The sequence below is a fragment of the Sander vitreus genome, chromosome 10 (genome assembly GCF_031162955.1).
Source record: "Sander vitreus isolate 19-12246 chromosome 10, sanVit1, whole genome shotgun sequence".
Taxonomy (NCBI): Eukaryota; Metazoa; Chordata; class Actinopteri; order Perciformes; family Percidae; genus Sander; species Sander vitreus.
The window spans coordinates 12,117,378-12,144,573 of NC_135864.1; the positions used below are offsets into that span (position 1 = coordinate 12,117,378).

At 39.6% G+C, this 27,196-nt stretch overlaps 1 protein-coding gene across 1 annotated transcript in view; it reads left to right on the forward strand.

The window, feature by feature from the left end:
• The window catches only part of diaph2 (diaphanous-related formin 2), a 412,425-nt gene that overhangs the window by 81,582 nt on the left and 303,647 nt on the right, over window positions 1-27,196 (forward strand). Inside the window, exon 6 of the mRNA XM_078261409.1 lies at window positions 26,255-26,394. Coding sequence (XP_078117535.1) covers window positions 26,255-26,394 — 140 coding nt within the window. The remainder of the gene's footprint in view (window positions 1-26,254; window positions 26,395-27,196) is intronic.

Sequence of the window (27,196 nt, forward strand, 5' to 3'; positions counted from 1 at the left end):
GTCGGGAATGGCTTTTTTCGCCAGTGATTGGGTCCCCTGTCACCATGCCTGCTGGTTTAAATGATGCCTGATTAATTGAATGAGCCACACACTCTGCATTGACTACACTGATAAGGACTTCATACAACACACCAAGTCCCCTGCATTACTTTCACCACAATTGCAACATGAATCTGTTCATGACAGTTTAGATTATCCAGTGAAACAATATTACCCACAGTGCAATAATTTGCCAGTGTATCATGGGTTCTCAATTCTAAGTTCAGTAATTGGCATTATAGTGAAGGAATAGTAGAAAAACTGCCACATCTGGTTGTGTTTTTAGAGATTGTCGGTTGTGTTACGCAGCAGGTCAATCAAGACCTCTTACCTCGCTTTATATGCTTGACATACCAGTATGATGAAACAGGATGTCAACACATAGGCAACGAGTAGGCAAGCCTGCAGCACTACAGTAGACTACATTACATCTGAGAGATTAACCAGGTATTCAGATGTATTAGAAACTATTTCAAAGGATTAAAATGTTTCTGCCTCACCTAAAGTGTGACATCAAATACAGTTTCTTCACTTAGGGAGGGTAAGCGGATTTAGGCTCTCTCCTTTCATTATTTCTTAAAATGGTGTTGAAACGGCCCAGGACGGACTGGCGTCAAGATGTGCAGAAAGAATCGATTCCTCCTCCTTAGAAGCCGACAAACGCAGGGCCCCATGCCTTCATGCCGATGCATTAGAAGATTAAAAGTAATGTCTGGACGTGGCAGTCGCTTCCTAATTGATCATAAGCCGCCTCCTCCCACACACAATCTTCACTCCCCTCTCTGCCGTCAGATGAGGTGCTGCACTGTATCGATCCCTGACGCCAATTTCTTGATTGCAAATTCTGATGTGAAGAATCCGGCCTAATGCCATAATCATACACTTGTGATTATGGGGGAGTCTCTTCTAATCACAAATCCAGGCTGCCGTGCCAGAAGGCAGCACGGGGAAGCAATCAGTAAGTGATCGTTTAGGGAGACTCACTGAAAATATCCAGCAACCTTCTGAGTCTTTTCTTTCTTTCACTACTTTGTTTCCAGCATAGGCATAATCCTCAACTGTGATTGCAGCAAACTAGGTGGATGAAAAGCCAGAGCTGTTTAATGTCAATTGAAGTGAATCTACAGTAATTGCTATTTGCATGTCAAATTGTTGTATTCATCAGTGTTAAGGTGGGATCCTGTTGCTATTTATGGTACTGTGAATCACAGTCTCCACAGTCAAAAAACGGGGTGGCAGAGTTCTTTGCAGCACATGAGAAAACTCAACTTTGTCGTAACTATATTAGAAAAACTGCACCTTATTTTTGAAGACCTGTAAGCTAATTGATGACACTGGCTTTTAGTTATTTATAAAGATAAGATGATTTCACTGGGCAGCATTGACATCTCTGGGCATCTTCTTCAATAGTGTATCAAAAGTTCAGCCGAGGTCACTGGTAGAAGCTGACAGGGTGACATATGTTGTTTCCCCCATTGACACCAGCTACTGGCCCAAGTATCTAATTAGCTTTGTAAAGTAGTTATGTGCAGTGGGAGGTAGAGCATGGATGCTTCATCCAGAGCACACTTTTTAATAAGCTGATTCTTCTTTTTAACAGAACAGAGAGACCCCTAGTATCCAGCTGACCTCCGTACTTAACATGTGTTAAGAGCCAGGGCAGTGGACTAGAAAGTCAGGCTCTGTGTGTGAGACAGAACATAAATGTCCTCATAGGATATACTCTACCCCTTCCCCTGAAAAACTATGTTTTATTTGTGCAGTTTGCACTAACTGAGAAAATCAAGATGCAGCTCCACACCATGCCAGTTAATATATTTCCCCTTTTAAATGCAGTCTTCAAGTACTTATTGGTTCTTGCCTCACACTTCTCGGCAGTATGTCAGTGCAGTAAATAATGCTAATAATTTCAGGATGTTCACCTTGACAGGAAACTGGCTGTTTTCTTTCAATAGCACATTCAAAGACTCGTGTGGTGTATTGTTTTTTTGATGTGCAGCAATGAGGTACTTCAACTGCTATGGTTTAACCTATGGGGACTGGAGCTTGATGTACCTCCCGACTTCACAGAGATGAAAATGAAATCGTTGTGGATGTGCACATACCTTTCAATTGTATTGATAGGTTAGCTCTTTTGTTTGTTGATAGTTTCAGTGTTGCTTGTGTTTTTCATGTAGATCAGTAGGAAATTGAGCTATTCCTTCAATAGTGCAAGCTGAAAGACATACAAGGTGTTTTGAAATAGTCATTTTGAGCAATCGGGTATCAAGACAGTCCAGATTCATGTTGTAAATGAATGAAGACAGAATTCTGTTATGTCAATTGATTTGGTCGTTGGAATTTTGATTAAGTTATTATCAAAACCATCATCATTGAACCTATGTAAATTTCCATTCAGTAGTTCAGAATTGATTATAATGATAATTTTTCAGAGATTTTTTATTATGTTTGGAAGACGCTAACATTTACATCAGAATGTGCTGAATGTGAAAAATGCTCCAAACGAGCTGTACTTGAGACACAGATTGCCACGGGAAAACAATTTTCTCTTTAACAACATAAATGTGTACTACAGAGCTACAATGAAAACATATGATAATGTGCTTGTCTGCTATGATGGCTCATTTTAAATAATGGTTTTCAGTAAGTAGTCAAAAAGCAGCACAAAGATCATCAACTGGGTAAATGGTTCTAAAAATGTGTCCTTTGGAAAAAATAATACAAGCAGCCATCCGGTATCGCCATAAGTACTGTTGATAAATGACTGCTAACAATCAAAAATAAACTGAAAACAATCAAATGCCAGATGTTTTTGTTTTTTTTCTTATTCGTAATGGTTATACATCAACATTTAAGTTCCTACTGTACTCTCCTTGTTTCATATAATCATTCCTCTCGTGTCTCCCTGCCTCTGCTTCTCTCCCAGCCTGATGTTCACTTAGCCTGCCTGCAGAGGGTAGTCACTGACTGCATTAAGAACCACACACCAATACACTTGTTTCATGTAATTGCCAAGCACAAGCTTACATATTTGCACGTCTGCAGGTGTGCACGCCCACACACACACACACACACACACACACACACACACACTCACCCCGTGACACAGAAACAAACCTGCCTCTATCATTATACCGTATTTTGAACTCAATCTAAGCTATTACATCTGTATCTGATTAGGCATTAGGTAAGTGTGAGAGGAATGGAAATGTGATTGCCAGATGTGAACAACGCTTATTAAAAACCAGATAAACCCCAGTCCCAAACAGGTGGAGCTGGTGCAGCCATGTACTATACTGCAACAAACCATACACTTACCAGGGTCGCCTAGATGAAACGAATGGGATTTTATGTAAACTGCTTGTCAGCTGAGATGCATACTGATCCTTTTTTCCACGGGACTGGGCGGGTGGTTGGTTTTGAATTGCTACAGTATGATGTGTTGTTTGTATGTGCTTCTATGTGTATGTATGTGCTATGGCTGTGTTTTAATGTTTATTTATTTGTTCTCCTGAGCCTGATTTGGGAAAGACAGGCATGAATGCAGACATGCTTGTCATAGCACACTCGTTCTCAAATATGATGTGGAAGCTTTAATAATGGATATGAGCAGCAGCTGAAAAGGTGGAAAGGCATTGATTTATACCCACAGGTTTCCTGGGATTTTTATAGGATTGGCTAAATGTCATTACACTGCAGGTGGGGAGGTGATGAACTGTAATAAACTTTGATGTGGATGGGTGTGTGTCTTCTGTCATTGGCTCATAAACCGGAACACTGTGACAAGTCTCAAAAGATATACTACCCTCCCACCACCTGTCATCTTTTCAAATGCATACAGCACACACAACCGCGCTTGTAAACAAAAATCGAAATGCGTGCAATACATCGCATACAGATGCATTCACACGTGCTCACACACGTACAGTACGCACATATGTAAGTGCAGGAATTTATGCCTGGCTGCTATATATATATATAACAAGAGCGGATCTTACAGGTCTTAGAATAGGCTACATCCATAAACGGGAGTGGATGGCTAGCTGAAACAAAGCTCCTTGAGAAGAAAAGGGTCAAGTTGAGTTTCAAAGCCCTTCCAGATGGTTCTCTCCACAAGACTAAAGTTATTTGCATGTACTGTCGATGTGAACTGAGTTACCACCAGAGTACGTCCAGTCTCAAATACCAGTTGAGCATTAAAATAAACTTGAAAAATATCCCTTTTAAAGTATGTTTAGAACAGATAAAATAATGTGCAATTAATTTGCGATTGATCACGAGTTAACTAGGACACTCATGCGATTAATTATCGCAAATTAATTTGTTCAATCATACAGTATAGCTTAGCATGTGAAATGCAACAGATTGATTAATGTGCAGTCATTTTGAATGTTTCATTTTAACTCTATACTGGCATAAAAACCAGTTGCTTACAAAAATGAGTTTTCAAGTTGTCAAGTTTAATGAAAACATTAATTTTACAGATTTCAGCCCCAATGTCACAGTTTAACTGTGAAACCGAGATTAGTCTAATGTCTGGCACCAGCAATGAGCTTCTTCTACCTTTTTAAAAAAGAAAAGGAAAATAAATTTAATGTAGCAGCAGTGGTTGAATTAATAATGATACATCAAAACGTTTTTTTTTTATTTTTTATTATTCTATATTAGTTTTAAAAAGAAGCCGGAGCTAGAAAACCTTTTTTTTGTGTGTGTAAAAAGCATTTGCTGCTGAAGCTAAGTAACTGTTGATAACTTGTATATCCCAATTGCCAGATTGTTTGCAATGTTACTAGGGTATGTTAGGGTAATGTTTGATTTATTATTGTATTTATTTAGCTTTAAAAAGATTGTAGCCTTTGTTATATGTCACTTGAGCCTCACTTGTAAGTGAGATGGGGATCTAAACTAGCTTTATTGGCTTTCCTGTGTGAATATAAAAATTAGTCTGGTACCCCTGTGCCAGTCATCTGGCTTATTCTGCCCAGCATTAAACAAATGCATCCTGATTTCATCCAATATTAAACAGCCATTAATTCTTACCCCCCCCCCCCCTCTAATCTCAAATGAGCAAATCTGTCCTTGTTTCCTATCAACAAACAACTGCAGTGGATGCACCTTGAAGGTCAAGTCCCGTTCTCTAATTAATTGGCTTGGATTTTGATTCTGATAGTGTTGCCAGCGCAGAGCTTCTGCTAAGTGCGACATTAATATTCACACACTTGTTTATCTGCCATTGTAGTGGTTTTTTTCCCCATTGGTTGTTATTGTCATCACATTCAAATATAACCCAAGCTGAAAAGCTTTGTAGGAGAGTTGTCAATTACTTCATTGTTCCAGTGTGGGTGTCTCCATTAAGAAGTCCAGGTGCATTCTCGTGCCACTTGGGAAGCAGCATTTACTTCACTCATGCCGGCACTGAGCCCTCACCAGGGGAAATAGAGTAAAGCTCTCTCAGATCCTGCGGTTTCAAGGAAGTTTTTATTTTCTACCAAATGTTGTCGATACCAAGCACAAATAGCAGAGAGAGGATGGCAGGGTCCTTGACTTTTGATTGAGGTATGCACATGATGATAAATTACTTAAGCTTTTTAAATCCTATTGCATGTTGGATGATAGTTTTCTAGTGAAAGCACGCATCGAGATCACCGCTCCCACAATTCTTAGAGACGCTTAAAGAGGTTCACACCCCAGTGCCCATGTGCTTTCGTCGTATTTTACCAAACAGGGCCAATTGTGTGCATTTACAATGCGATAAACCTCATTATGTAAGCCCACTAACCAGTTGCGCATTATCTGAAATGGTTTATGGGGCTTATACGGGCCAATTTACCACAGCACTTGGTTCCATTGTTGGTCCATGAATGTGATGCTTGTCTTAGCCTGACTGAGCTAATGTTAGTTAGTCCTGCTCAGAATGAGGATGCACTCTTCCTTCAGAGTCTTTGTATTGAGGTGATTAAACCCCAGGGATTTCGCATCCACGGTGGGACATTATTGCTGTCACTGGTGCATAGCAAGTTGAATGCGCCTTTATGCATGTTAATCATCCAAGTCTTGCACTCGTGTTACAAGAAGTAAAATACTTCGGTGAGGAACTTGACATTTTTTTTTAAGAAAGGCACAGGGTAAAAAAAAGTTAGCCAATCTATATTTCTGGGGATTGTGTTATGAAGTTATTAAACACAATCAATATAAAGTGTTGCATAAGTTACAATTAAATATGGATAGGGAAGTGAAAATAGATAGCTCAGAGGTTAGAACATCTGCTTTAAGCCCTTGCTTTGGCTTGTGCATGTTGAGTGGTGACAAATTGATTCTGCTATTGGTTTTATGGCAGACATGTTTAGAGTGGGGTCAAACAGAAATGTGATTTGTGAGGTTGAGCCAAAACAAAAACCTGTAATATAAAGGCGGCATAATCACCTACTGATCATGATATCCAAAACAAATTGTAGTACTTAGATTTAGATTATCTAGGGTCCCGATTCACATCTGCACTGACAGCTGAGCCTATATTCTTGTTTATCTCTGCTCTGTTCCCACTGCTACCACCATCCTTCCAAACAAAAATTCCATTATTGTGACAACTCTCTGAGGTGTTTGTAGATGCAGTGACAGGCAAGTCATACTCACTCACTGCATTTCTCTTGAAACCTAATCTCCAGCATGGCCTTGCTCACCCACTGATAGGCAGATAGTGGTGGGAAAGGCTGCTGATACACTCCCTGTCACCAGCTCCACTTGGAATATGTCTCCTCTCATTAGTATTGACTCTGCACTTTGGTTTTGTAGTGTCTCGCTAGTGACCCGTGAAAGATGAAGTTAAGGCAGGGCCATGATGCTCAGTAGCACTTGATTGCGTAAAGAACACGTCTGTCATCACTACACCTGCTAATGTCCGCTCTAAATGGTGTTGCTCCACATAAAGCCATGTGTATAGGCAGAAGGACTCAGGGGCTATTTAATATTTGTGGTTATTGATCGCAGCCCCCGAAATGTGATTTCACCATCCTTTTTCCTGTTAGCAAATATTGGGGTTAAAAGGAGACTGTCACCCATCGCAAATCCTCTTCCTTTTTCCATCTCTTTCCTCTTCATAGCTCTCTCTATTTCTCTCGGTCTCTTTCTCTCTTTCTTTCTGTCTCCTGTTGCCCATTGGGCGAGGGCCCGGAGCAGTAAAGTCCTCTGGCTGATGGAATTTTATGGTTGGCATCTTGGCAGACTCCTTCATTTCACTTTTATCCTTGTCAGTCTACAGGCAGCCCAGAAAACTGTCTGTATGGAAGAAAAAAAATCATAAATTCCTGTCCCTGTCACTAGGCAAATTTAGATAACTAATTTTCGGATCAAATTATAAATCTTTTAACTTGGCTGGCTGGGTGGCTGGCTGTCTGGCAGACAGCAGCCTACTGAGCAGAAGTTTGAGCAATCTCTGCCTACTCATCAGTCTCTTGGAGAAGGCATATCAGTCTGTGTTGGCTTGCAGGGGTAGTGGAACCAGACAGAGTTACGGTCAGCTACACTAAATGGAATGAGATGAAATGCTGAGTGATTCTAGGGCAAGTAATATGTTCATGTTATATTACACACTGTCATGATTCAAAGTCAGATACCAGTAGCTTGTGCTGCTCATCTGGAATGTTTTGTTGAAGAGATGCAATGCAGTATGTGTGTTGCAAGGGACACCACAGGAAAAAATACGTGTCTATCTCTGTCTCCTCAAATTCAACTACATCTATACGCCTTACTAGGGCTGGATGTTATGGCAATCTATTTTGTTAAAATGATATAAAAAAATGTTATCGTAGATATCGTTTCTGTTCCGTTTGACGATGCTTTAAAGTTAACATTTAGATCTTTGCAAGTTATTTCTTTACCTACCTTTTATATATTTTATTATCAAGATATGAAATTACCACATTGGGATAGCAGATATTTACCATATCGCCCAGACTTGCCCTCACATACAAAGTGATAAATAAACTTCAATATATAAGCAGATTGGTCATTCATTGGTCATATGGACATTTGTGTATATACAGGAAATTGTGTGGGTGTGTGTTCTTATGCATGTGTATACTGTAGGTGTCTTTGTGGGTGAGTCTGCCATGCATAAAAGCATAAAAAAGAGAAAAGCTGTCATGTACTTTCATAGAGATTTCCCCTGCTGTAGTCTCGAGACAGAATTTGCATTGGAGAAATGACCACTTTCTTAAAACTGGAGACACGTGTGTATGTGATTACTCCCACTGGAGATGCCTCACCTAGTCATCCCCCTCTTCCTCTTTGTCCCCCACTCATGCAGGTGTTGTCTAGTTTCCTTGTCTGACATACATTTTGTAATATTAGAAATCATCCAAGCATGTTTTTTTTTTTCATGATGCTGTGTTTTTGTGTGGTGGTACTACCGTGGGAAGCTCTTCAAATGAACTTCCTTTGGAGCGGCAGTGGGTTTATCCACGAGAAAACGCACATCACACACGCACATGTGCACACAATCACATGAACACACACATGTACAGACGGAATTTCTGCTTGCCTCTGCTTTGAAGCAGCCTTGCCAGAGCTGCCTGTGTGTTACTAAATCCCATTCTCAAAGCGCTTTTTACCCCCCACGTCTGAGAGGCCTTTGGCATTGGCAGAGAGAACACACACACACACACACACACACACACACACACACACACACACACACACACACGCACACAGGCACAAACACAATCTACATGCCTGATGCAATGTTTAGTCACTTGAGCAAACAGACACATTTGGGTACACGAAACAGCATTCCAGTGTGTCTGCTCTTATTACTGAAAAAGTACTTTTACACTAATCCTGTTCCTCTTCATGGGTTATATACTATAACAACAGGAGGAAAGGTTATACTTTTGGATTGTTGCACTGCTGAACTATTGTTTTAGTATTGCCTCATTTAGATTTTTTTTCTTTTCCTGTTGCTCTTCGAAGAACAATGTATGATAGCAGGAGCTCTCATACTGAAGGCCTATCTAAACCTAAGAGAGAGAGAGAGAGAGAGAGAGAAAAAAAATCAGGATCAGAGAGACAGGGGTATGGGTAGATAGATGGAGGGATGAAGGAAGGCAGTGGCCCCATGAGGCACCTGGAGCTGTGGTGTTACTGAGAAATATGGTGTGTGTGTGTGTGTGTGTGTGTGTGTGTGTGTGTGTGTGTGTGTGTGTGTGTGTGTGTGTGTGTGTGTGTGTGTGCATCTGAAATCCTGCCGGCTAGCCTTTGGCATAGTCTGCTGTGTTTGTTATGTACCAGCTCTGTGTGAAAAATCACCTTCACCCACTGAAAGAAGCCCAATCTTTTGGGCCATTGCTTGTCAACAAAGCTTTTTGAACCCATTTCCTCCATCCCATAAGAAGAGTGCAAATTGAAGCTGTAGATTGCAATGGCAATTGGAAGTTTTGAGTGGTTGATATTTGGAAGGATAATATGCATACCACATGAGTTTAAGCATGCATATTATCTTTCCTGATCTCAATGTGTGAACTGTGTTTCTGAGCTGTCTACATTTCTTGCTCCACAAGTTCGCTCTTATTACCATGTCTTCCAGGCAATGCAGAAATCCCATGGCACAGAACCTTTAGGCTTTGATATTTTCAATAGCCGCCCCCCTCGAAGTATCATTTTTACCCCTTGTTGGTAGAGTGGAATTTGAATAAACTAAGAGAAAGCAGTCTCTCCCTGTGTCCCGTTATATTTAGGCATGAACACACATCGGGCAGAATCTTCCACCATAGTATCCCTCTGTGAACTGGTAGGATCAACAGTAAGGAATGCAGTGATGGAGCAAAGACGTAGAGGAAGATATGTCATTACCAAGCCATACCCTAGGGTTTAACAGTTCACTGCAGAGGTTAACTGGTCTGGCTGCTCTGTGCCAGTTGGCATGGCTACCATTTCCCAGGATATTTTTTTTGCCCCCTCCTGATATTCTCAGTAGTCTTCCTGCAATTGTCATTCAAAAGGTGGCCAATGGAGGCACCCCACTGTGCCGAATCAAGTGGTGAAGAAGCTCCAAACGCATCCATCTGTTGACGTCTACTCTCATGAGACATGATATCCTTATTTCCTTCTAAACATGAGCGATCACTTGAAGCATGGGAATGGTTGTAAAAAAAACAAGGAACTATTTGTGGGAAAAGGTCTGGCAATAATATAACATTCTTACAGCAATAATAATAAAATTCTCGAGCTCTCTTTTATGACTCTCCAATAAGTAAGTTGCTTCTGCATCTCAGTACTGAATAGAGAATGAGGAGGGAAGGCAGCACACAAAGCAGGCAGGCAGGGCCCTGGTCTTTGATGAATGTCTCTATCTCCAAGCATTAGGTGTTCTATTTTTCATGGCGGGCCCTTCGGCCATGCTGGAGAGAGCTTGGGCCTCACATGCGCATTCGTGCAAGGCGTCACAATCCTCAGAGATGGTGACTAATCCAGGCCTACTGTCTGGGGGCGAGAGTGGCCGCTACCAGCACAGCTGAAAGGTCACACCTGTCAGAGGTGGGGGGAAAAAGAGGCTAGGAAAGGAAGCCAGCACTGTAGTGGTCTCTGCTTGAAAAGGTACAGCTTCATAGTGTCTCAAATAGTTTAGCTCACAGACACATGTATAGACACAAAAACACACTCTGTGTGTGAGAGAGTAGCTGTTATTAAAATAATATTTCCTCTTCCATTTCATCCTTGCTGACCAATTCTCCCACTCCAGAGCAGAGTCTCACTAGCTGCATCCTCGTCTCACATTTTGCGCAGGTTGACTTATTTAATTAATTTACCCAACGTCACGTTGTCTTCTCTGTATTCCTGATTTTTTTGTGTGTTGAATTGTAAAACGGTTTTATTGTTAATGTTACTATTGATCCAGTTTGGGAATTTTGTCAATAATCTTTTGCTAATGGACTTCACCATACTTAATAATAATATTATTTTACTCAGCGCAATCTAAATTGTCCCCTGTGCCATAGCACCTGAACAGAGCTGTATTTGTTCTCTTCCTTATTAATCTTAATATGGAACTGTTTGTATACCATTTCCCACATCACTGATGTGTTAATATTCCTCTAGCTAGCTTGCTACAGTATATCTCTAGCTGCATATCTGTATAGCCATCTGTCTCATTGAATATCCATTTATCTTTTGCGTCTGGTCTGCGGTAGGAACTTCATATCTTCTCAACCAGATAAAGGCATGTACGTTCTCTTTTTCTCAGTAAAGCTGTGAAAGACAGTTTCTGCTTTTCCTTGTAATGCTGCACTGTTGACATTATACCAATGTTCCTGGTGCATGGGAGGCACCACTGCACCTCAACATCAGCTAGGCAGCATGCCATGGCTGGGGCATTGGCCTCAATTCAACAGGCAAATTAATCTTGCTTTGTTGGAGTAGTCAAGCCCAACCTGGGAGAGAGTTCATTTAGCTGTTGCTCTGCTGATGCAAGTTCTTTCTCTGAAGTTTGGAGCCTTCATTTATGGGCAGTTAAAGATTTCTCTGTTATTAGGCAGGGCCTGGACACGGACGTCTTGATGAATAGGTATACCTACTGCTATTGAATGGGCCACATTCTCTCCATGGAGACAAAGTAATAGTGCGAATATTAGAGAAACATATTTTCTTTCCTGAGACCTCAATGTGAATGCATTCAATAATGCTTGATTAGAAGGGGAGCACTTTCAGGTTTGAGACAAACCCATACCCCACTGGCTGAAATCACATTAGCACTGCATTGCTCTTGCTTTCTCTCTAAATCTATTTCACTATTTTTTTTTAGTTACATGCTCACAGACACACGTTAAAAGACAAATACACATCCATGCACACGCTTCCACCTCCTTCAAACATTCACAATGTGTTTCCCTTTCAGTACAGATCACCTCTTTTACCCGTATCGGTTAGTTCTGCTGTCTATGTGATGAGAAGATAATCTTTCAGTATGGGTTTTCATGGGGAGATATTTCATAGATCATGTTTTTCTTCTGATGGGGTAGCACCAGACAATTTGAAATCCTATTTATCTAGATAACAGGGAAGAGGAGAGGAAATGTATCTGTGGTTATCAAAGCTGGAGTAGGAGATCAAAGCTGACAGACGCGGAAATAATAACTAAATCCATTGTACCCAAACCACTGCTTTGAGGTTCAGGAAATGCAGATCTTTTTCTTGTGATATTGTACACATGTGCATACTGTATGTATGGGTATTTATGTGCACATTGTGTGTGTTTACCTAGTCATAGCTCAGTGTACTCCCATTTACAATCCTGTCCAAGTTGAGGGTCATTACTGCAAACACAAACATGAACACAGATACAAACACACTCACATACTAGCCATTCTGCTTCTGGCAAGGCCCATCACCATTCTCCCTGGACTACCACTGTCGTAAATCATGCTTGTCCCCTCAATCAGAATTTTCCCACAGAACCTGTTTAGGGATTGGACATCATTAATGCCCCTGCCAAATCATGTTTACCTGAGCCCAGTTTTTGTCCTGCCTATTTTTTTCCCCTTTTGTTATTTATTGCACATTCTTGGCAGTTTGTTCTCAGGTTTGAGAGGATGACTGGGACTGATGTGTGGGTTTTGTGTGCTATACTGATAGGAGTGCACACTATATCAGGAGCAGAGTAAAGTAAGGATGGTTACAAATTGCACCATTTCTTCTGCGTACAGGCTTTTACTTTTTTACTTACCTACCTGTGGTGGAGTGCATTGACATCTTCATGCATGCAAGTGAATCAGGATGGACCCAGCAGCCTTTCCTTGGTACAAGCTGTATGCATGGACAGTATACAGTACTATAATCCATCCACAAGTCAGTGAGTCAAGAAGTGACAGAGAAGGTTAGAGGTCTATGCCTGCAGTTATAGAATTAGGGTTATAGTGTCTAACCCTTGTTATATTTCACACAGGTTTTCGTCCAGTAACAGGCTGTATAGGTGATAGGGGTGTAACGATACATAAATCTGGATCGATATATCGATCAAATCCTCAAGGATCCAATATTATCGATACAAAGTGAAAATAAAGATACACATCGTCGTCTTCAAGATGCACCTTTATTTTGAAATTCCCACTTAATCAGTCTCTGTTGGTGAATTGACACCGTATGAAAGGCCAAAATCCACATGAGGAGGTTGGTTGTGGTGGCCGATGGGTAAAACACAGGACTTTCACCCAGTAGAGCAGGGATCGCAACCCGCATGTGGCATTTCCTTTGTGTCCCTCGTGTGATGTTTCCTTTCCACGTTTGTTCTTTTCCTAAACCCAACCCCGTTCTTCTTTTCCTGATCCCAACCGTTTCTTTCTTCACGCCACGTTTTAGAAAGACGTTGCAGACTGCAGTCAGCTGTATACAAAGTAAACATACACGCGTACAGATTACACGCCTCTTGGCTTTAGGAAAGTGGTGTGTATGTTTACATGTCATGATGTCACGTTGCCCTAAAACTAACTGACTGTGCATGTCTGACTATATGCACCGTGAGCTTGCATTTTTGGCTGTGAATGTGTATAAACTATTCTGAAATATCTAAAGCATGTGAGGTAACAAATGTAATATATCTTGTTCTAATGACTCTAAATCCATTTAGCCTCAAAATGGCTAGACAAATTTAAACCCACTTGTCTCACTGGTTGAGGGTTCTACTGATGATCTGTTGCTTCACATTGTGTCTACAAACATAATCTCTCGCAACTTTTGAAGTCAACAATAGGTAATTGAAGTGTTGTTTATTCTAGGTACTAGGATTGTTATTCAGCTATATCACTGGGGAAAGCAAAGCAGAAAAGAAGACTATCAGATTGACCTGGACCTTTTGCCCACATAGCTTGTTTGCCCTATGTATGATCAAGGTTAGTCCCTTATGGAGAGGGCTGGCAAACAAGGACAAAGGAGCATAAAACAGGACTCATATTAGAAACTAACGTCAGTACTCTTGCTCATTTGTTCATTGTTTCAGCATTGTTTCTCTATTTCTTTCTTTTTTTAGTCCTTCCCTAAACTTTTAGTCAGCAGTTGCAGCTCTTCATTTCATACCCAAGCTCCCAGAGCTGGAAACAAGAGCACAGAGTTCATTAGGCCTTCACATTGCAATCAATGCAGTAGAGACCACGGTGAAAACCTAAATTAGATCCTGTGTGACTTTACCTGCTTAACAACTCACTTGTTAACCCTCTCCGCCACAACACTGGCAGTACATGAGGGGGTAACAAGATGGCTTGACATGCCTTTCAGGTTTTCTTCTGTTATTATTTGTCACTTTCATATAACTGCAGAAATGTGACTACTTTCTCACCTCATCTACATATAAAATAACCTCATGTCTTTATGCTTTCGGGGAACTTTCAGACAACATTGAGCACCCTGCAGACGTTAAAATTGATTGGGGAGTGGTTGGAGTGTAGTGTATTATCTTGAAAGCAGTGTGGGTGAAACTGTAAGTCTCCATCATGATCTTATTGTCAGAGCTTCATCTCAGAAAAACCTGCATATCAGCCGACTTCTGACAGTCTGTTGCGGTTTTCTTATTTTTCATGTTAAAATACACATTTTCTTTTTTTTTGTTATATCTTTACAGTAAATCCTAGATGTTTCTTGCATTGCACTGCTGCAAGTTGACACATAACTTAAGACTTCTTTCTGCAGCTAGTGTGCACTCAATTTTACTCACTCTACTTTTCTCACTCTCTTCTACCTGACTTTCAGCGAGCTGGCTGGCATCTGCTCCTATCTTTATAGAGGTGTCATTGAAATTCAGTGCAGACATGAATCCTGCAAAGCACAGGGAGAACAGCTCAGATGAATATTCTGCACCACACACAAACCTAACCTAAAAAACGTACATGTGCCAACACAGGCACACAAGCATGCACATGCAAATGTGCTAGTAAAACCACATTAACATATATGCACGTACACACACGCGCACAAAATGCTGAAAATTGGTGATTTAAGCTTTACAGCATTCCCTCTTGTCAGGCATTAATTAGCTGCAGCCTTTAGTTAAATTTACACACAACAATGCATCACAGTATTTAAAAAGAGTAATGGAGTTAATTAATTATAGTACATTCTTTAACATTGTGTGACACCCACAGTGTTTGGCTGTGTATGTGTGCTTTGGGGTATGTGTGCAAGTCTTCCTTGCTTTGGGATGCGAATATGTGTCTTGTGCTCTGTCCAAGTTTTAACAGCTCTGTAAGAATCAATAAGTCAAGACCAAAGTTCTGACCCATGTGGGTACAGACATTAAGGTTGCAGGGCTTAAATTCTTCCCTCTTTAAGCAGCAGATCATGTAGCAGCTCCGAAACCGTACCCATTAGTTACTAACCATTAGCAGGTTTATCTTAGGCTTGTTGCACAGTAATTGTGAATAGCTGCCCACTATTTCCCCACTGTCAACAATTATGTTACATTGTTAGACCTCATCTCCCCCATTTCAACCATTAACACAACTCAACATGTTCTATTTGATGTTATAAACTTTTTCATGTTTTAATTATACACTGATGCCTATACACATTAATTTAAGTACATCCTGTATACACCTACATTGGAATGCAAAGCATGTGTGCAACAAACGTTCACTACAGTGTAGACCAAAATAGGCTTTGAACCCCTCTGATTGATAACATTGTTACAATACACCTACTGCAATTTCTTACTTTGTTAATGCAGATCAGTCTGATATTCAATGCAAGTCCATCAAAACTAAAGCACATCGCACAACTCTTCTCAAGTACACCATACTTTATTAAATGAATGAAGCATCAAAACCAAAGTTTACCTCCTGGCTATGTACCAGAACCATCCAGTACACCATGCTTTAATCAGTGAATGAATGAATAAAGCATAGTGTACTGGAGAACAGTTGTGTAACGTATTTTAATTTTTATAAACATGTACGAACAAAAATAAAATGGGAGTAATATTTCCACATTCAGCTAAACGTAGCTTGACTTTTACTTAAATTAAGGTATTGTCATTTCATAATGGCTGGGGTTGTGCCCAAGAAACGGCATTTACTAACATAATAGAAATGACCCAGGGACATTTACGGTTGTTGCTGCATTATTGTACATACATAGTTATGTAACTATTTCAATTATATCTTCTTTCACATTGGTATAAGAAAAAAATAGGTATTGGTTTCTTCAGCAATAATTTATCTCTAGCAAGAAGTCCGTTCTGTTCAACTCATTTTGTGTTATAAAAAAAATATAATTTTCCCTTTTTTTTTGCCATTCTTATTGTGGCTCCCCTTCACCCCCTCTCTCCTGTCCCTGTTTTTATTAGATTATCGGTAAACAGTCTCCAGTTGCTTTGTAATATGTTGACTTTTATTCTGTTTCCCCATTCAAGGATTGTTCAAGATCATGTTTTATTGATATTTTATTTTTGACACAAAATCCATCTTACAGTCTCCTCATAGGGTAACAGTGGTTCAGTTAGTTGGCTTTGTTTGTGTAGACTTTTAGTGAGTGATTTTGGAGTTTCAGCTTCACTTGGAAGTAGACTTTAGGTTTGATCATAACCTCGCTTTACTGATGGACTCTGCTTTACCTCTAGGGTCATGTGGTGATAAAGAATCCAGCTCTCCTTGGCTGAATTTTCTGTCATTGTGGACATATTTTAGTTACTATTTGAAACACTGATGATGGTACAATACAGGGGGCTGTTTCACAAAAGCAGAATTTATGAATCCAGGATAAAGCGAGGCTTCACCTAGTCTAATCTGTGCATCCTGGCTTGGTGCGTTTCACGAAGGCCAAGCCAGGCTGAGGAGGAGCGACTAGGTCGAGCCAGGCTGAAGTAATTTGGATAGATGCACTTTCACGGATTTCCTTAACGGACCTTGAGGTCGATAACAGATTTACTGATGCTAAAATGGAGAATACGCATTGTTCATACTTTATACAGAGTGAGCAGCAGCTTCTTGTGGAAGTATGATAACGTGAAACACATTATTTGTAAAAAAAAAAAAGAAAAAAAAGAATCACAGCTGTGGCACACGATCGCGAAACGACTGAATCCGTAAGTAGCCTAAATATATACATTAACTGACCACTGCCCTAAATTGAAACCATCATAATCATACCATTCAAGGATTAGGCTACTAATCATTTGCACAAAATAACTATTGTATTCTTTTGCCTTAAAAGTAAGCAGAAGATAATGTTACTCAGAAAATTTACCAAGAAGATCAATTTTCTACATCGCTAGAATAAGATGCGTAAATATCTCTTTCACTCTGTTTCTCCCTCTCTCTCATGGGCTAAAATATAAATGACCTAAGTCATATTAACTTCTACTGCTCGCTTTTAATGTTCGTTTTTGCAAATGAAAAAAAGTGACTCATTGAATGGTTTCAGTTAAGAGCAGTAGTTCGTAAATGTATATTTTTAAACTATCATTCAGTCGGTCCGCTATTATCTGCTACGCTTTTTCGCATGTGTTTTTTTTTTTTTTTTTAGAGGACGAGTTTCATTCTTTACATATTATATGTTTTGCTCCCTCGTATATATGGACATAGAAAAGAAAGCCGCTAAAGAAATTGGACTCTAAAATCTAGAAACTATAAAGATAATTAAGTGATACATTTAATTCACACTGTAAACATGAATGGAACAGAGTATATTTATCACTTATTTCCCCCCAGCAAAATATAAGGTCAAAAACCATTTAGGTGTCCTCTCCCTGTTGTTGCATGAATGTACAGTAGCCTACACTATATAGTTACTGGTCCAGTGAACTAAGACTATAATTAGGAAGGATTGCACAATTAGGATATGTTCTTTAAATTGTACAATCCTCCCAAATTATAGTAGTTAAAGAACACCCCCCCAAAAAAAAAATCACTATAGAAACACACATGTACAGCACTTTATATATTGCCCTTAGTAACAGAGGTCATTTAAAACACATTTGGCAACTTTATCAGCCTTTTCTAATTATCATTAACTGCTGTAATATATTCATCAAACGTCTAACAACAATATGAACAACAGTCTTCATACAGCAATATAACAGTAACAATGACTGTCACATGAATAATTATAAAAAAATAATGGTCACATCTTTAAATAATAACTGTACTTAAATGAACAGCAATATGCACCTGTTGTATTTTAATGCAGGGTGATAACAATAAGGTAAAACCACTGCTGAGTGAACATAAAATGCTCCAGGATTAATAAATCCTGGCTGTAGAGAATAAATCTCCATGGTAAGGTAGGTGCCTCTGCTTTTGTGAAACCGAGTCAAGGCTAAATTGAGCCAGGATAACTGGGAAATCCCGGGTTAATCCCTTATCTTGGTTTTGTGAAATAGCCCTCAGGTCAATTTTAAGTGGGATTAAAGCCAGGAGAGTTTGCTGATGGTGCATGTTGGCCTGCCCTTTCCTTGTCCACATCTGGGGCACAGCCAGTAGGATGGACATCGTGTGTGTGTGTGTTTTCTCCAAAGCCTGAACTATCTGGCGTGGGTCAGGATGAAATTAAGAGAGAAAGGGGGAGATGGACCACTTCAGAGAGGTAAACACAATCACCCTTGTTGTTAGTCTGATAAGGGTCAAGGTGGAAGTATCACAAACAGGTTAACCTTGAAACTTCTACTTTGACTTTGGCAGGATTTAAGTGGTGAAAGGTTGCAACAAAAGTGCTACATATTTTTCATAATTATTGTTACCACAACCCTTGCCAAGCAGTTGCCATATAACACAATGCAGTTGGGAATTTCTTTGTGATAATCGCATGGAATGTTTTTGTCATTTGAAGATTGTCTCTTGCATGATGAAAAACATACAATTCAGGACATACTAATAGAGATTTTTATTATTTGTGATGCAACATAAGACAACACTAAAATGTCTTTTATTCAGCTGTCCCGATGTAGTTCTTGCTGATGGGGCTGAAGCAATACATTTTAGTACTTTGTTCATTATTGTCATTGAATGTGTTGATGTCTGAAGTCATGTAAGGCTTTTTTTTCTGTAAGAACAAAAGCATCCTTTATTCATCACTGCATGACAAGTAAATTCTAGACAAAACGAGGGGGGCTTGTTCCTTTTTGTTTTTGTTTGAAAGTTTAAAATCCATTTATAAGAACATGGCCTTTCTTTAATAAAAACATTCCTGTATAAATTCTAGTTCTGAATGAATAAATCTTATATATATTCAACATGATGGTTGAGATGCCCCATGCCTTTTATACCTGACCTTTCTCACACACACACACACACACACACACACACACACACAAATATATGCTGACTGTAGAAGTAGCATACCCCTGCTTGTAATTGAATTACAAACTACTGTGGGCATATTTGTGTTGACATTAACCGGAATGGAATTGTTTAATATCCTCAGGTTGTGTGGTTGCTATTGTCACTTCATCTGGACTTTGGGGATCCACACACATACACACAAGTACACAAACAACATGATGCCTTGGCCATTGCCCAGTGTTATTTTCATGGTGTTTCCAGCCTAATAACTCATTGTTTCTTCTTGTGTTTTTTTCCCAGTCTGCCTCTCTGTCTTGGTGTGCTTGTCTTGTCTGGACACAATATGTAATTCCACTAGCCTGATTATTGAGAGAATGTTGTAGGCCTAAATGTGTCCATGTTATCAGCAAGTTATAGTTGTGCAGACATGAGAGAATAAAGCCTGTAAGTCTGTAGATTTTGTTTTCTGGCCACAACAGAACAAGATAGAGGAAGAAAATAAATACAAAATGAAGAAAAAGCCCACGGTGCTCACAGATATAAACATATTATTTTGTGGCTGTCACCCAGGGTTCAAAAACACCTCAGTATGGACAGAGGGAGAGACAGACAGATTTGAAAAAGGAAGAGTAAAGAGACTGAATTGGAGCGAAAGGGGTGAAATGCTTGGCCACATGGTCTGGTGGGAAATCCCCCACTGAGCTATGAGTCCTGCTCAGTGGCTAGATGAAATGTCTTATCTGCCGGCAGCAGGACTCTGTCCTTTAAGTAGGGCTAGGGAAAAGTCATTGTCCAGCCAACCAGCATCTCAACTGATCCGTGTTCTCTTTGACCTTTACCACTGTTGCCACCGACACATGCCAAACTTTAGATTGTGTTAAATGAAAGATTGCTCATTTATGTAACATCTCTCATGTGAGTGGGTTTTTCGTTTGTTGCTTGCAAACCTTATTTCCTCACACAGTTGTTAATAGGTCATGCTTGTATTGCAAGGGAAACAGTGAGACGTGTGACATTTGGATCTACCTGACTGTAGACTGTCTTTTACCAATTCTTGTGGTATCTTTCCTCTCAACTAATCTACCAACTCCTAATGAGCAGGAAATTAAGTTGTAACGTGGCTATCATACAGCATGATATGCACTAATTGCTCAGATTGTATCTGTATTATTCTTTTTACAAAGAGCAGTAGGGTGCTCAAGTAATTTTCATTAATTACACACAAAGAAGGAGTAATTAGATTTTTCATTATTTATTTCATAGCTTTTTGTCTATTACTTTTTTGGAAGTGTCGGTGGTTGGCTGAAGGTGTCATAATATGTTTAGATGTATTACCTCCCAAGAACACTGTTGTAGACATTATGTGAAAATGTAGAATTTCCACTCTAAATCAGCCTGGCAAAGCCCTCTGTTTGTCAGCAATATCACAATCTCACCACCAGAATGTGTTCTTGCATATCACTCTACTCCCACATGCAGTTGTTTTTGTTGGTCCACCCTGCCAGGTGTTGTTGTAAACCATCATAATGTTCTTTGTCACCTTGAATTATCAGGAAAGGAGGAAGGAGTTCGGGGACACTCTCGCTACGAAAAAACATTTTATTTAGAACAGTACCACATGCAGTGTTCGAAAAATGTCTCCTTAAAATAAGGCTTCAGAATAAGCCGATTGTAAAATATGTGCCCTTCTTTAAATAGCATTTAGTGGTGAGTCATGTCATTCAAATGAATACAGTAGGGTCATGATTTCGCAATAAGGGAAACTAACACATTCAGACGCAAAGCTTTGGAGGACTTTTGTACTGTGCATCTAAAGAAATCCTTGTAACATGCTAATCTCATGCTGTGATGAATTACAGAGACAGAGTGCAGTACTGTTCCTCTGTTCTTGCATCACTTACTGATTGCACCTCTTGATCACGCGACAGAGATAAGAGAGTTGAGAAAACATTGTTTAGAAGATTGTATATACGTAGGCATATGTCTGCCAGAGACAGAGAGAGGTAGCAAGGCAGACTGAATGGAAGAAGCAATGGCAATCAGCTATCTCCGAGCTCTAGCTTCCAGGCCAGACACACTGCTGCCATGTGGTTTTCCAGTAAGCTGACAAAGAAGCTGAATAATGTATCTATCAGTCTGCCTGAGTGTGCCGAGCACTGGGCACTGAGGAAGCTGCCAGCTTGTTATAGGCTCATTACAGGTGAAGATGACATGTGGAGGTGCAGCCGCCTTGGCATTGTCTCCCTGCCCTGCCCCCAATAGAAGGCACAGCACTCTGTCACTGTCCATGACATAGAAAAAGGGAGACAGAGGTGATAGAGGAGAAGGGAATGGGCCTCAATGCTCCCCTAACCCCCCAAAATGAAATTGACAGGCTCGCTGAAGTAATTGCTCCCAGCACTATTTTCTTTGGCAGGAAATACTGTTATCGACAAATAGGGGATTCAATAAGCGGCAGGAGATGAGGCTCTAGGCTGTGGTCAAAAGGCTGTGTGTCCTCTACTGTTGAGGTCATCCTCCCATGCTCGATCTCTCTGCCCCCCCCCCCCCCACCAAACTCTTTCTGTGTCGTTTTGTATCTAACCCCGACTTTTTCCTCATAACTCCTCCATACTCCCTCTGCTTCTTTCACTTTTTACGTCTTACTAGTTCATCACACACTACCTTCACAACATCTCTTTCCCTCATCCCTCTATCTTTCCTTGCTCTCTTTCTCCAGGGCTCTGTTTTTTGGACCATTTTCTTCTGTTGACTTTTTTTTTTTTTAGCCTGAAGGGGAAAACTCTATTACCAAATAGCCAGCAGGTAATGCCATCTCCCTCTACTCCTCAAATTGTTTCTCTGCTGCCAGTGTGGTGGTGTAATGTTAATATTATCCCAAATGATTCCATTGATTGAGCTAGGGTCATGAAAAAGCAGTTTATGGTCAGTGTCTTTGGTTTCCAGAGGTCAGAGCATGCGGTGAAACCAGAGCCATAGCTTTTCTGGACATAGTGGTATGCCTGCTGGGAACTACTGAGTAGTAAGAAGATAAATACAAAGTGGGTGATGTGTTTCCCTCTCACTGCCCTGTGTACTATTGAGGAAGTAATGCTCCGAAAATGCAGTCGCCTAATAAACCATATCCCAAAATGGAATCGCATTCTTGCTATGTTTGGGTCAACATTTGTGTTATTTAGGCCCGATTACTTTTCCAAAAGTGCATATATTTATTGTTGAATGTTAAAGTTGTATCAGTGGTGTTTAATATTCAGTTCAATTTCAACTTGAGTTCTTACTCATGCTTGCAAGCTGCCCTTGGCAAAGCTGCTGGGTATATTTCATTAAGCCTCGGCCAAATGGCAGGTGATTGGTTTTCTGACTTGCATGACACCCAGCACTGTGGCTTTAATGCTTCTCACCTGCCATTATCTTTCAAAATGTATTTACCACAGTGGTGACAAATCACCTCTCCACTGTCTACCCAGCTGTGTTGTTTTAGCATTTGTTATTTATTGAAACGGATCCACTGCAGACAGAAGTGTGTTTGGAAATCCCCAGCCTTTTCTACAGCAAAAACAGTTGGCAATTTGACTGCTGTGATGAGTGCAACAATGCTCAGCCTGAGAATATAAATATCAATCATTGTTAATCGTTTTCCTCCTACTTTGTGGAGGACAAGGAACACTTACATGGACTGTGTGTTGTTCCTGCAATCCTGGCATGATTGGATTGGGCATGTTATGCACTGCTCCAATCAGTTGTTTAAATGGATCTGGTCCCAGGCCTTTAGTAGGTCCCTTTCCAGGGACTATCAGCCCTATTGGATAATGAAGACTGTAGTTTTAGCCTTCTTCTTTATAGTGAAGAATCCCCCTGGAGGATCTCTAGGCCCATTCTACTAAAAGTGTTTTAAATTAATGAGCACTTTTGTGTAGTGTGCTGGGAAGTACATCTGTGGAGCTAATGGTCCAAAAAAGTTCAGATAGAGTCTAGAACAGGGGTCACCAAAATCTTTTGCATCGCATACTGTTTTATATTGACAATGGGTTATCAAAACCGAAATAAAGGTTGGGCTCTTTAGTATGTCTAGTCTGGTGGTCGGAAACCAGTATATCTGGTATATTTTCATTGCATGTCATAATGTTGGCATATTAAAACATATTATTTTACAGGATATATCTTATGTAGTTGCTGGCCATACAGTACTATCCTATATTTGTTCCTGCTTGTTGGGACAAAATGGTTCATAAGTAAGATGGTTACTATTTTAGCCTTGCTGTACAAATTGAATAATCCTCTTTTAAGTCTTTCTTGTAAATGGTAATACAATTTATTTTTTAGCTCTGTGAGAGACATCTTGGTAGCACGAGTAACAATTGTTTTACATTAATTCTTAAACCGCATTTTTACAACAAAATTAATCCATGGACAAGAACCATATACTTAACTGGTTAGCATAATTTGTATTTATTTTATGGGATTATTTGACAGAGAATGTGTTCATTGATCAACAGAAAAACAATGTGCATTAGCCAAATTTAGCCTAAATGGCTAATTTTCATTTGTTGTCCTTGGCCAGATGCACCCTAAAAATAGACCTAGCTAACTGCTCAGCCTAAACAATAATTTCATCATGTCTGGATTGACTGATGATAATGTACATCTTTTTTAGACATCGTCATGAGTAACCCTGTGAGGCATACCTTGGTTGCACATACCCTATTTGAGACCCCTTTTTAATGAGATAAAGGAAGATTATTGGGCTCTGATTGAAAATGCTAATTTCCTTGAACACTACATATTAACGCTGATAAGAAAAGAAAGGAAAAGCACTGTCACTCAAGGATTAAAAGCAGTTTTTTTAAGTACTTGAATGTCATGGTTGATCCGATTATAACGTTTTACATCACAGTCTAAGTTGAACTTTGAAAACTCAAAGACCGAACATTTCATCTGGGATTTTGTTAAGTATTTGGAGTATCTGTCTTTCTCCTCTGTGTATATTTGGTATTATCATTTTCATTGTTTTCGTAGTCAATATAAAAAACATGTACAAATTGCAGAAATGTGAAATAAAGAGTCTCGTTGTAGGTAATAGTTGAAAAATCTAGATAGTAATGAGAAGGATTCTTACCTCTCCCTATGGCTTAATAACTACCTTCAGTCAGATAAAAGCTAAACTCCTTCACATTCACCCAATGGTGTTTGAGAAAAAGATGAATGGCGTAAGTGTTCAAATAGATCACGATAAGAAAGACGGCCAAAAGAGAAACAGAAAATTGATTTATTACTAAATCAAACTGTAGTTTGGAAGACTAGACAATTGCGTGAAAACACATTCTCAGGTTTAACTTGCTTGAGATTTTACTTTTTTGTGCTAGTATCACAATAGCAGAACAGATGAAAATGTTGAAAGCCATGGCAGAGAATAATAGAAAAAAGTAATGGTTCTTCCATGCGTAACAAAAGGAATGGTGAAATTAAGTGAAGTGGCATAAGTAGATTCTTGTTTTCATGTTTTTTTTGGTGTTGCTTACAAAATGCCATACTCATACAGACAATAAGGTACTCATCTGTGTGTGCTGACATTTCTACTTTGAAAAATGCAATCAAATTTTGACACTGGTTATGCAAGAGGTGTCACTTTTACTTGGTTTTGGCAGGAATCACTCCTGCAGGTCGCGAATCGTGATTTTACGTCAACCTTTTTATCAAATAAACACTTGAGCCCATCGAACTATGAGCTCAGTTTACACCTAAAGCACAGTTATTAGTAGCTTGCTGTTGTTAGACTGCCTCTGCTTTTTCAACAACCAAAAATGGTTCTTTCATGTTGACTGTGCATTGCAGGAGAGCAGCAGGCCTCTCTTTTCTCCAGATAAATGAGCTAGCCTATTACTTCCCAAACTGCCTATTAGCACAGCTCCCTTTGTGGGGAACCAGCAGTCCATGGATGAGCACAGTGAAGATGATTTTGTCTAGCAGTCTGGTTCATGCATATGTGAGGCTGTTTCTGCAGCGCTTTTTCTCATTTTGTTTTGTAAGGGTGTAACTCAAACCCCACCTGAAATGTAGCTTAACTTGACAACAGAACCTGAAAATTACTAATTTAACACATATTTGTTCTTGGAGCTTGTTCTGGGAGTACAGATAATGTAGTAAAATGAATCAACTTTCACTCAAAGCTTTTTCATTTGTATTCCTCAGAATTGATGTTGATTGCTGGACTGCATGGAAACAATGTCAGACTATAGAATTCAATCAGTCTGTAACTTTGGAATCAAGCTGTAGCTCAATCTAATGTACAATGTTGTGTGCTGGGAGAGTGAGTGTGTAAATGTGTGTTTACCTGCTTTGGTGTAAGTGTGTGTGTTGCTGCCAATAGGTAGTCTTATTGTGTTAGCATCAGTGTAGCAACATGTCCCTAGAGCCCTATGTGGAGATTATACACAAGAATCCATTTACTTCAAGCAGGAGCTACCACAGATAGTACCTAGAGCCTGTGTTTGGCTCGCTGTGAGCAAGTCCATCATTGGAATATTGGCTGATTGAGAAAAACAGAAATTGGCCAAAAAAATCTCTAGATGCTCACTCATCCTTTTTGTAAAACACAGAAGTTGGGCCTGCTTTTACAGTATTACTAGCATCTCTGTGAGAATGTTAAGTCAAAACAAATCTTAACAACTGCACCTACTGAACACAAAATACTTACTCAACAATGTAAAGTCCTCTTAATGGTATAGTTGAGTGAGTCTGTTCCTAATGGTCTAGCTTAATATGACTTTTTTGGCCTGTAATTGTTAAGTAACCTTTCTATGAATTTGGGAAGATATTGATGCAAATCATACATGGATGGCCTTTTGAACTTTGTTCACAAATTTCTTTTGTTATTGATTACCATTGTTGTTTTTGATCACATTACGGTGTCACTAGTATATCATGGTAATCTAATAACTGTCCTGTTGATATTTTGTTTTCAGGGTGGACTAAGGAACAGCAAGCACGAGTCTACACTTTCATCCCAAGAGTATGTTCACGAGCTACGTTCTGGCATCACAGAAGAAAAGCTGCTCAATTGCCTGGAGTCCCTCAGAGTGTCTCTCACTAGTAACCCTGTCAGGTCAGTAACTCAGCTTTTTTTCACACACTGCAAACTGCGCCTTGTACATGGAAATGTTCTCAGTGATATTCGCAAATACTACAGTTCATAACACAACTCAAAGCGCTTATTTGATTATCTGTTATTATTGGCACAATGACGGTTCGTCAAAATGAAGAGAAAAAAAAAGGGACTCCTTTTTTGTCCTCTCATAGCTGAAAAAACAGATACTCTGAAGTGTCACCATGCACGGCATGCTGTGATGGATCATCTGTGTTCTATAGTTTTAGACTTTACAGTCCCACAATGATTAGGCTCAACATCACTCTATCGCTACAATCGCTATGTTTGGTAGGTTATTCACATAGTTTCCCTCTGGATATTGCTGTGTGAAAGTATCCTCTTAGGCAAAATAGTAGCACACACAATAGATGTGCACAGCTGAAAATACTGCACAATAATCTCACCCCACTAATATTTGCTAGCCGTGCTTAATGCATTTGCGCTGAATTATTGTAAGAAAATTACGGGATCCATTCAGTCTATCTAGCAAAAGGGGAGTGAGATGGACCTAAGTGAAAGTAACCTTTCTGGTTGTACTTTTATGTGACATGATCCCAAATAGACAGTTGTAAATTCATACATATATACAAGTATATGTGTATATATACAGTACACACACACACATACTTTATAACTATATATATATTTATAAATTATTAATAAGAATATATTATATATATTTTATTAATAATATATTTGTTTAATGAACCAGAAACAGTTTAAGGATTCAGTGGCATGTCAAGTATTGTGAACCCAAATG